We start from the raw sequence: 12090 nt of genomic DNA, 5'->3' as shown, positions 1-12090 counted from the left end.
ATATAGGTGTATATAGAGATAGAAGAGATAGGGATAAATTGACAGAAAGATGTAGATAAATTTAGATCCAGAGCTACAGCTATGGATATACATATAGAGATAGATTTACATAAAGATATAACTCTATTACACACATATAAAGTGACAGAGAAAGGGAGGAATATAAATGAATCTAGAGACAGCTAGAAAGACATAGATATGTCAACACATAAGCACACATCAAAAATATCGAAACATAAATCTCTATAAATGTATCATCTTTAGATATACATAGAGATGAACATATATATGCATATATAGAGAGATATCTATATTTATCTACATAGATAGCTATGCAAGAGAGAGGAGGCACATTTATATACCTGTATATGTCCTATGCTTTTTAGGGTCCTTTAGTGCTAGTGTTTTTCAAAGTTTTTTTTTTTTTCAGTGTTTCTGTAGATCTTTCCTACTGACATGGAATTGAACAGCAGTTCATTTGAATATTTCATACATTTTAGTATGATAGTATGACACAACTCTGGGAAGGCCGTACCTAGCACTTGCTTTCCATGCAAATAGAAGGAAAATGACAATGGAGGACAGGGATGTATAAAGGAATTTATAGACCAAGTCCTCTGGTACATTTCTTTTGTTACTCTCATCTCTTTTGATGGGCAGGAAGAAAAAGTCCTTGAAGATGTGGTCAAAGAGTGCCTTTGCTCAGGACTTGTTAGAGGAAGTGAAGCACTTACTGGCCTTTAGCTAAATACAGCTGTAGTAACCCTTTAGGGATGATTGGGTTCCATTTACTTTGCAGAAGCTACTTTTTGTTATGAGTGAGACAGGACTAATTTGAGACAGCAGGACACCGGGTAAATAAAAGAGGCCACAGTGTTATGATTGCAGTTTTATTTTTTACAAATGAAATATTCAAAGTACTTCTTTCAAATATCGACACACAATATTAACCTTAAATATTTACACCATGTTGTTGTGATGCTCTTGTAGAAAAATGCATGCTTCTGGCTTTAAAACCAGAGCAAAATGCAAAAGACCATGTAACTGTAGCCATACAACAAACGTGAACCTGTACAGTATCCAGTCACTTTTGAGCACAGGAGTTAGAGCAGGATACAAAATTGGAACTATTGTTTCCTAGCAACAGTGGCTCAGGCCATGAAAACACAATTTTCAGTATGATTAGAACCTCTAACTGTTATATTGAAATGGAAAATCTTGGCATACACTGTAAACATCTTTACTTTTCATGAGAAAGTAAGCAGCTAAAAAGAAAGAGTTTTGTGACATAAAGGCTAGGCTTCAACTTTCTCACGGATACTTTTGCCAGAAGAATATTAAGATTTAGACATCGTCATGGTTCATACAAGTAAAATATTTTTCAAGGACACAATCTGATATACTAACATTTACTTAAGAGGTTAAAATCCACCACTAAATCTAAGGAAAGATTTGAAACTGCCAAACACATTTTTCTTTGACAAATAATGTAAGATGACAATCGCCAAGACGAACTCCACAGCAAGTTGAACTCAAAGTATTTTCAGTTACTGTTCAGGAAGTTGCTTCCTTTTACACAAAGTCATATACTTTGGTCCTAAATAGCTTTTGTATGAAGGACACTCTGAAATAAGTCACTGTTGTGTGATTGAATTTTCATTCCCCCCCACCCCCCCGCCCCGCATACCTTATAGTAGGCTGTAGAAGAGCACTCTGAGATCTGAATTACTAGACAGGTCAGCTATGTTTACTTGAATTTCTCCAAAAAAAAAAAAACCAAAAACAAACCAAGGAGTGTTTTTCATCCAGTCTGTAGGCTTCTGTTTTTCCACAAACTGAGATAGCTAAATGCTCCCAAATGTTTCTCGCAGTGCTTGGTTCCTGTACCTTGGCTAGTTATCACTGAACACCATTATTCTGCTTGTCATCAGATGTGAATGCATCTTTGCATCTTAACCAACCGCTTTGCCCCGCCTGTATCTCAGGTCTAAGTACAATGAGGGCCTGGGGTGGTCAGGAAAATTTTGTTTGAAGCAGCATAGAATGCACATAAAGAAATGCTTGAAAATGTGCATGAAAATGATAAAAAGAAAAGGCATTAAAATCAGGAAATTTTATAACTGTCCATCTAAGCCGTTAGCATACCAAATTATGCACTGTCAACTTTTTGTATACTTGTCTATGTCGTGTAGGTTATAGATATATATTTTTAATATAGTTAATATATATATTTATATATAGTCTAGGTCTCCTAGATAAACTGGCGGTAAAGGAAAGTTATTTTACATATTGGTTTTTTTAGCAGGGTTAAAAGAAGACATTTACCTAGTTTAGCATGGGAGAGGGTTACCGTCAAGGTAACGCGGATGTGAAAAGTTTTCTGGTGTTTTTGTGGAGTCATGCAGCTGCTGATCCACAGTCCTTATGTTGGCAATGTAAAGATAACTATCTAGATGCCCATTAAAGTGGCATTTTGATGCTCAATTGGATCTTGAAAAATGTTCAGTGCAAAAACAATTTTTTAAAGAGAAAAAACGAAGGTGGTCTGGCTGGCAAAAACAAACATGGAGAAGAAGTATTTACTCTCTGCCTCCATCTCAGCCTGTTTCTTTCAAGTGAGAGACTCCAGCTATAGTCTCTCCCAGTAACTTAGTTGAATGGTGCTTGGCTTTATAGCTTCTCCCTCCCCTGTCTCTCATGAATAATTTGTGTAAGGCTTCCACTTTCATCAGGAAATGCAATTGGACTCTTTCAAATTTCCAAAGAATGCACAATAAAGGCCTTCTACCTTTTCCATTGAGTATATGGCAAATAAACCTTCTCATTTGGAAATTATTCTAAAATATCTGTTAGCAATACTACCCACTAATGCTAACCTTTTGGGGTAGGAAAGAGGAAAGTGGTATTTCAAGGCAGTATTAAAACCACAGCTTTAAGTAATAGAAAGTGCATTTCCTGAATAGAATACAAATATAACTTTAAGAAACTAAAGGCACAAGCTAATGAAATATGTATTACAAATGAGAAATGAACAATACAAGGTAATTACTCTTAAGGAAAAGCTTCAACTAATTGTTTCTAATGGATATTTAAAGCAGTTTGATACATCTGTGAATTGCAAAAAACTATGATTGCTTAAACTATAAGGAAAATAGACTCTAATATCGACATTTGGATCAGTGATAAAATACATCGTCAAATTTATGAATGCACTTGCTCTAAGAGTTGATAAATTAAATTTTCATTTGTTTGTTTGAAAGAACATCAGAGCCTCTACGAACTGAAGGTCCATTTTTAGGCTGGTGTGGAAGTATTCAAATTTTCAACAAGTTGGTTCCTTAGAAATTCTAGTATTCCATCCTGAAGAAATGCTGTACCATTCATATTGGTCTGGATTAGCAGTCTTTCAAAATTGTGAGCTTCCAAACAAACACAGATGAGAGGGCAGGACCTCTCTTAGTTTAAACACCTGTGTAAGAATGGAATGGTAATTAATGCCAACCCGATGACTTTGGAAATGAACGTTTGGACACAGCCTCACTCTCCTGTCTGTGGACCCTTGCCTTCACTTGGTTCGGCTCTTGTGAAAACCTTTACGTGATTGTATAATCTAGGTGGAGATGTTTTGAAAAGAATCTGTCATCAAAAAACGAGGGTAAGGACCACCTCGTGCAAGTGGGTAGCCAGAAACATGCCCAACTATAGCTGTACACCCTAAACTCTCTGGCCTCATGAAAGCTCTGAAGTTGGCTTGGGAGTCACACTGGAGTGCTCCGTACTTAGAGTTCTAGCCACTTGATGCAATATCTTCCAGATTGTGTGTGTACTAAGTGGTTTCTTTTCAAGCAAGAGTCGTGGCAAAAAAATAAGTGATCCTGGCTCAATATTTCCAAGTCCAAAGTGAGCCAAAACCTTCTTAGAAAATAGCCATATTCCCATAAAGGGGGGGCTGATTAAATAAGTAGGCAGAGAGCTGAAGCAAACGAAATCAATGATTTATGACTTAAATCTGCCCACCCTCCAATTAATTGAAATACTTGGGCTGGAGAGGCTTTGGAATTCGCTTTGTTAAATGTCATAAATGTGGTTGGGAAATGTTCAAGGAATAGCTATAAAACTGGAAAGATAAATGTGGAAGTGGGAGCACATGATGCCAACCATTAGGATGCTGGTTTGGTGCCTCTTCTCTTGGGAGTTTGGCATGTTAATAGCCTTTGGTATATTAGTTACACCATAGATGGCAGTTTGTGTAAGTAAGTAAATAAGCACCATGTCTAGTTTTCAGCTCTTAGGTCTCATGTACTCTTTCTAAGCACTTCGATTACCTCATACAGCTGTTTCAAATTCCTACGCAAATTACTTCTGAGTACATTTAAGCCTTTAGCACAGTAGGAACTCTGCATCATCAGGCGTGATGCCATGAACAAACCCAATACAGAAATGCGAGATGTCCCAGTCAGGTTAATAAATGACCAAAGATTGTGTTTATGCAATGCCAATACACCTGGTCAGTCTGGTGAAAACTGGAATCCAGACAGACCGATTTGGAAAGAGTGAGTTGGCCAGATGCTTGGTATCATATAGACACTACTACTAAGCCCACAGAAAAGCGTTAGACAGCACTCAATAAGTACAACATACATAGCATTTACTTCCAGGGAGTAAAGGGAAATGTGCTCAGAGAGATAGATGAGGTCTGAGGACATTTTCTTACTGATGATTCTGAAGTTTTCTATAACAGCTCTGTAAAATGTGAAATGGTCAGCAGTCTTTAGAAATGTAAAGACTTTGAAGAAACTTTGAAAATAGTATGCAAGTTAGCTTGACAGTTAAAGATGAAACAGCATGTCACAATAGAGAAATAGAACCTTGGGTTCTCTCATTTGTTATCTCAACACACTCTCAACACGACAAATGTAGAGTGGTGCTTTCTGAAAATTTAGGCTTTCTTTGAGCTGTACTTGTGGTATTTTGAATACTGCCACACGAGAACTAAAAATCTTATCTGTCATTTCTTAAAGAGTTTAAAGAAACAATGTTAAAATACCATCTTCTGTCACATTGAAAGGCAGTTGGATATGTTTTTCCTCCATATTTACACATACAGAGTTCTGATCTAGAAAACCAATACAATAAACCATTTTATGTTTTAAAAACAGGCAGTCTTTGGTGACGCAAAGGCAGAGATTTTTTTTGTTACCTCCTGCCTATTTCGCTCTGTCTCATAAAGTGAATATTGTTGGCACTGTCAGAAAGTTCTAGATACTGCTCAACAGACAAGACAAAATAGCCATCATACCCTTGGACCCTCCCAGTGCTCAAAAGCTGTTGCTTCTCTCCCTCTGTCCATGCCCTAATCCCCTCTTCCCCTTCTTGCAACCTCCTCTGTTCCTTAGTCCAGGCCTGGGAAACAGCTCGCTGTCTGGCAATTTCTAACACATGATTCTTTTCCTCTTCTACAGTTGTCCCATACCGAATGTTAAAGCACAGACTACCATGTTGGAGCTGTATATCTGCAAAGCGTCTAGTCCTCCCATTCATCACAGAAGTCATCTGGGACACAGTAACATTGACACCATTCTCCAAAATCCGCCTCCCTCCTGTGTTACCTATAAGAGCCAAGTCTTCCTCCAGAGAGCCGAGTTTAATGAAGTAGTGAGTATCCCGCCCATCAATGGTAAAGTGCAGGTTTTCCAGGTAATGAGCATTATTGAGGATGGCGGCAATTCGGCGGCTATCTTCGTTGGCTACTCCTATGATGTCTGCAGTCACAATGCCATCTTTGATGGCAAACTTTATACCTTTTCCAAATACAGACGGAATAGCGGCAAACCTGGGATGTGTTCCTCCTTCGAGACATTTCCTATCACTATATCTGGGAGCCATAGGAAGTTGGTCTAAGGAAATGAAACTTCTAAGTTGTTTTTTCAACTCACATTGAATACCCAGGATAGTCTGGAAAAGAGAAACACAGAAAACATAGCATCATCTTAGGAATTCATCACCTGTTCCAGCTGTTTCGTTTAGATACTTTCTATTTCTATGCCCTGTAAAGATGATGGACAGAGACGCCATGTTTTGTTATTCCAAAGTGATGCATAGAGTGTTATTATTATTAGCTATATTTGTAATATGAAACCAGCATTTTGACTAATGTTTTTATTCACACATTCTTGCTTCCTTTAATCACCATTTCTGAATTGAAAGAGTTTTCCACTTTTTGAATCTGATTAAACCATCAGCTAATCACTTAGTGCTTATGCTGGACATTTTGGTGCTTCTCTTTCTCTTCCTCATTATTTCCTTTCCCTCAAGGAACCATCTATGACTCTGTGTAGTCTACCAAAACCTCCCTCTAGAGCTACTTTAGAGTTTTAGTACAGTATCTGAAAGTAGCAGACTTCCTCTTTGGACCACTGCTTTTCTTTGGAGATTCATTTCCCCTTGTATGATTCACCACAAAATCAAACAACTACTTAGCATCCTTCTTGTCAAATCCTATCATGTGCCTTAGTGGAGTAACTATGGCATTAGCAAGTTGATCCTCTAACACTTACTAGCTGTGTGACAAGGGCCAAGATAACTTTCTAAAGAGATGTCAAGTATCTCTTTGTTTATTTGCCAAGGGGAAGTTTTGGAAGCTATACTTATTTTTTTTTTCAAATGATAATTTTCACAGACCTTGCCAGGATCCCACTCTTGAGTTTTTGTTTGAAGCTGCAGAAGCTCATAGGTTAACTCCACACTTTCTAGTTCTGGTTTTGGAAATCCAGGCAGAACATTGTGTAACTGGAAACCAAATAGCTCCAACCAACTTCCAATATCTGTAAAATAGAAATTAAGAACAAACATGAATAACATGTGCACATTTGACAAACTGTTGAAAGTTTAAAAACATAATACACAGAAACACTTTTCCTGTTCTCTCATATGATGGCAAAACCATATAAAAATACTGTACACATCCCAAAAACCAATACCCCCAAGCCTAGCTGATGCCATGGAGTTTTCTAGGAATGCTAATCCTTTGAATAAGAGAATTTTAAAAACACAAGAGGAACCAGAGGAAGCCCCTAATTTTTCCAGATGATCTAGATTTAGTACCCCAAAACTTCAGTGACTACAATGACAATGAAATCTGATTGAAATTATGCAATGTGATTCTGACTTTTCCTTCTCTCACTTTCCATAAGCTGTGAAGAAGGAAAAAACAAACAAAAAACAGCTTAAAAGAAAAGAAACTGTAGTACAATGCAAAAGCATCTGGCTTGTTGTTGACTTGCTTGCTTTTTTTCTCACCCTTGAAAAGTAGGGAAGAGAGCAGATGTATGGTAGCTTGTGGGTTCCCTGACAGGAAATAGAGGTAGTGAGAGACTACGATAAAATAAATGACACCAGGTTCTTTGTAGTTTTACAATGTTCACATACCTGTGGTGTATTTAGCAACATCTTGTATTTTGCCAACAGGATAGTTATTTTCAAATGAGTAGAGATTGAATGGTTTTGGAAATGTGTTCAGATGCTTCCATATGTGATGATTAGGTGTTGTCCAACGTCCAGCAAGTACGTCGTAATCTCTTTGTCCCAAATGGACTAATTTCGTGAGGGAATCATAAAGCCCTCCGTGAAAACCAATGACGACTTGAAAGTCTGGATAAGTGTCTTGATAGATATCACCATAGGGCGTGTACAGTAACTCTTTTATCACCTGCCCTCGGCTACTGAACACAGCCAGCGGGGTTCCTGTATTGTCACAGGCTACATAGTATTCTTCCCCACTGCTCAGCTCCATTGCAATGAGGTGGCCTTGGAGATCGTAGTAAAGTGACGTAATTTCTGAGCTGCTGTGATTGTACAGATGAGTAACTCTGATAGGATTGCCAAGATCTGCATAAAAGAATTGGAGATGCTGTCCTAGACTGGACTTACTGGCAACCCGTCGCCCAAGCCCATCGTAGTAGTACTGCACGGTCCAGCCGGAAGCCTTATTATAGGCTTTCTGCAGTAGGCCATTGGAATTATAGTCAAATACATCATTTCCCCTCTGGCGTAGAAAGCCATCTTCGTCCATCTTGTACTGAATTTCTCCGAGTCTAGTGATGCGGTCTCTGAGGTCATATCTGAGAGGAGTCAGGCGAGCACTATTTCCATGGCTTAGTAGGTTGATGTTCCCATTCAGGTCATAACTGTAACGCCACTGGGTTTTATCATTCACAGAGACAGTCTGAAGCTGACCATCAGCATCATATTCATAAAAGTACCTTGTTATGTTCGCTTCAACTCCTACTCTGATATCACATATAACCATGCGGCCCATGTTATCATATTGGATGGTCATCCAGTAGGCAATGGCCTTCAGGATTTCATACTGCACTTCAATGACTTGGCCATTGGCACTAAAGATCTTAGTGTGCTTCATGACTGTAGTGGTTATAACTTGGTTTAAGTCATAGTTGATGACACTGAATTTTCCAAACTGCTCTGTCCTTCCAGAAACATCAACATAACGGTACAGATCTATCGGCAGAGGGGTCTCATTTATGACAGCTTGCATGCTGGTAACCCGAAAGTTGTTATAACTATAGTCAAATCGGGCATTCACAAGGCCTTCTTCGCTGAATCGGAAAATCTGGCGTCCAATAAGAGGACCTGTATAGAAACAAAAGCAAAATCATATTGACAACAAAATTAGGTGATGAATGTCACTGAAAATTAAGAAGGATCGACTTGAGTTTTAAGCACTCTTGATTCTCTCCATGTTGATGCTTACCGAAAGATTTTATTATCTGGAAATATATAAACTGAAGAATATAACATTTTCTACAGTGATTCTCTGTAAAGTAGTAAACAAGACCATTCTATGAGATATTTATTCTATACATTGTATGAGAAGATATATCTGGTTATCTGAGACAACAATACTCAGGTGAGTATACAATCAGCCACCGAGGAAAAACAGATTTCTTTTAGGATGAAACATCAAATGCCCATTAGATAGTACAAGAATTCTCTGATTTGGCCAGTCATGAGCCATGTATTTTGTGTACTCACACTTCACAAGAGGGATAGAGAACATAAATTGGGAATTAAGTTTACACTCTTGACTCACCTGCATTTTGGGGGACCATTTGAGTGTGTGTGTGTCTGTGTGTATAGTATGACTGATAAGCTGAATAACTAAAGAGGTTGGTACTTCTAGGAGTCTCAGTCTTTATCATATTCAAATTGCCAACATTTTGTTTGGTTCAGGCCCTTATTATTATTATTTTTGGTTAAACCTTTACCTAAGACAGCAATCTTAGAATCAATACTGTGTATTGTTCCTAAGAAAAAACAGTGGTGAGGACTAGGCAGCAGAGGCTAAGTGACATACCCAGAGCCACAGCTAGGAAGTATCTGAGGCCATATTCAAACCCAGGGCCTCCCATCTCTAGGCCTGGCTCTCTGTCCACTGAACCAAGCAAACTACCCCATAGGTCTTTTTTTAACTGATACATGTGGCCAGTACAACTATCCTGTCTCTACCCTCTTCCACACTCAATCCAATAAAGCACAGAAATGTTGATTCTGTGCAATTTTGTTTTGCTTTCAAAATGCATGATATTACTACAAATGACTATAGGGTGGACAAAGTATTAGACCAACCTGGAGGAACCAAGGGAGTTGGACAAATGTCCTTTTCCATGGGAAATCTTACTTTCTTTAGAACAATGGAAATGCCTATGTTACTTGCTATAATCAATTGCTTGAAATAACTATGTAACTTTTCTCAGATCGTTCCAACAAGTCATCTGTCTCCTCCCACAGCTGTTGAGCCTCAGTGAATGCATTGTGTATAATAATCATTAATCTGGTAATACCCTCACTGGACTTTTTCCTTTCCAAGAACATAAAAATATTTAGTCTTGTATAGCTGAACAAGAAGAGATTCCTGTCTGTGCCTTTTATGGCTATAGTTGATAAACTTAAGTCTTGATTAAGCTAAAATTTTAGTTAATTCTTCAAAACTTCTCTGCTTTAGAACCTATCTGCCAAATTAAGTACTAACTCCTTAACCTGGCATTGAAGGTCCTCCAAAGGTCCTTCCATCTTACTTTATTAGCCACAGCTAAACTATCTGGCTGAAGTCTAAGGAGGAACTACCTAAACTGATCCCTCTTTGGTGCTCTATTTTAACCCAAAACATCCCGTCTCTCTCTCTATCTATTGAAACTCAATCATCCTTTAAGATCAAGCTCAAATCCTTTAAATTGCCTTCTCTGTGACATATGATATGATCCACTCTACCTGAAATGAGTTATCCCTCCTATAAATTCCCATGGAGTTTTTTTTGTACTTCACACATACTGTAATTCAAATTTAAATGTGTATCTGTCTCCTCTGCTAGACTGTAAACTTTCTTCAGGTTAAGTCTTTTGACTTAAAAAATTGTAGTATTTCATATGATGTCTTATACTTCATAGTAACTACAGTAGGACCTATAGGTGATACATTCTAAGACCTCCTGGGAATGGCTGAAATCACAGATATAAGCAAATACTTGTTGAGAGCACTCTGTCTGCTTGGGGCCCTCCAACCACCCCAAACTCCACAAAACAAACTCAAAAAAAGGAAAGTAAAAGAGACTACTGGTTCTAGCCTCCAAAGCTTTGAAGTTGATTATGGGTAACAAACTATGGATAATGGGAGGACTACTGTACTCAGTAAATCTTTGAATACTGGAATAATTAAAAAAACCCATCTTAGAAACAAACCTGTTTGCCTGTATCTGATTGTACAAATAAATCCATCATGCATCAGATGTATTGTCTTAATCACTCCAGAAGACTCTTCATATGTAAATGTGACTTGAGTGGTATCATAGAGAATCTCGGACAATCTGGACTGTTTAGTATACTTGTAGAGAACTCTGCGCCCTGTCCCAAGGTAAAGTGTCTGCAGGAGTCGTCCATCACTGGTAAAGTCTTGGATGAACGAAGTGCTACTGTCTGGAGGACTGTAGATATTCCTATAGTAACCCACTGAAAGCATTGTTTGTAAGCCGTGGCGCACCATGCTGGGCATAGTGATTGAGAGGAGGCAGTCTGATTGGTCATATTCAAAGATGTAACGCCTCTGGCTATGTAAGAGGAGCATCACAGACTGAAAAAAATGAACACAGAATAGAGTATTTGAGTTACAGACATGGCTGTTAGCAAATAATGTTCATACATATCAACCATCCTTTAAATTGCACTTAATAGAGCTGTTGATGGTCTTGAAACATACATAAAATCAAATTTTAGCAACTTGAATTCTATTTTTAGCACACTAGAAGAACTTGTTTGTTCTCATGCAGGTAACGACTTCGAGTGGATCTGTGTTATAAGTATGGATTTTTGTTTAACTTTATTTCTTTATGTGGGGCCTATCTTGCCTAAGAGAACTGTGCCAAAATGGCCTTACATCCAGAGAGTTGATTGATAATCTATAAAAGGGAAAATGAATCCAAACAAGCAACTAGGTTCACATCCTCTTTCTGACACTACTGTTGAGATTTCAGGCATGGCTCTCAAACCTCCTTGGCCTCAGTTTTCTCGATTGAAAATGAAGGTTTTGGACAAGATAGCACACCTCTGAAATTCCTTCCTGCTCAAGATCTATAATAAAATAAGTTTGTATATATAGGTGAAAACTTGAAGCCAGTGGCAGAGAAGGATCACTCTCTGGGTTCAGCTGTTGATGACGTACTTGATCGATATTGGTATTTTTTTAACCCCCCTTTAACATCCATCCTAGAATCAATACTGTGAATTTGTTCCAAGATAGAAGAGTGGTAAAGGTTAGGCCCGTGTTGGTAAACGCATGGTACGCGTACCTCCATGTACCGGAGGGGGCTACTCTGTTCCCCCTTGCCACAGTGCCCGAGGACATTTTTCATATGCTCCTCCCCTCTGCCCAGCAGTCCAATGTGAGCACTTCCTCCCTCCCCTGTCTGAGATAATGTGGCAGGGCTCATAGGCAGCTTTAGGGTGCATTTTGGGCACATGATATCTAAACGGTTCACCAGCAGTGGTTTAGGCAATGGTGGTGGTGGTGGTGGGGGAAGGT

The 12090-nt window shown here is 38.5% G+C and overlaps 1 protein-coding gene across 6 annotated transcripts in view; it reads right to left on the bottom strand.

Moving 5' to 3' along the window:
* Positions 1 to 874: 874 nt before the first annotated feature.
* The window catches only part of TENM1 (teneurin transmembrane protein 1), an 864097-nt gene continuing 852881 nt past the window's right edge, over positions 875 to 12090 (bottom strand). For all 6 annotated transcript variants that reach the window (XM_056808890.1, XM_056808889.1, XM_056808891.1 and 3 more), the window contains 4 exons: positions 10755 to 11142; positions 7429 to 8649; positions 6682 to 6824; positions 875 to 5955 (listed from right to left, as the gene is read on the bottom strand). In XM_056808890.1, the coding sequence (XP_056664868.1) occupies positions 5197 to 5955; positions 6682 to 6824; positions 7429 to 8649; positions 10755 to 11142 (2511 nt within the window). In that variant the 3' untranslated portion in view covers positions 875 to 5196. The remainder of the gene's footprint in view (positions 5956 to 6681; positions 6825 to 7428; positions 8650 to 10754; positions 11143 to 12090) is intronic.

This window comes from Monodelphis domestica, chromosome X (genome assembly GCF_027887165.1).
Source record: "Monodelphis domestica isolate mMonDom1 chromosome X, mMonDom1.pri, whole genome shotgun sequence".
Lineage (NCBI taxonomy): Eukaryota > Metazoa > Chordata > Mammalia > Didelphimorphia > Didelphidae > Monodelphis > Monodelphis domestica.
Note: the sequence above shows the minus strand (reverse complement) of the source record. Positions and strands in the feature narration are given on the sequence as shown.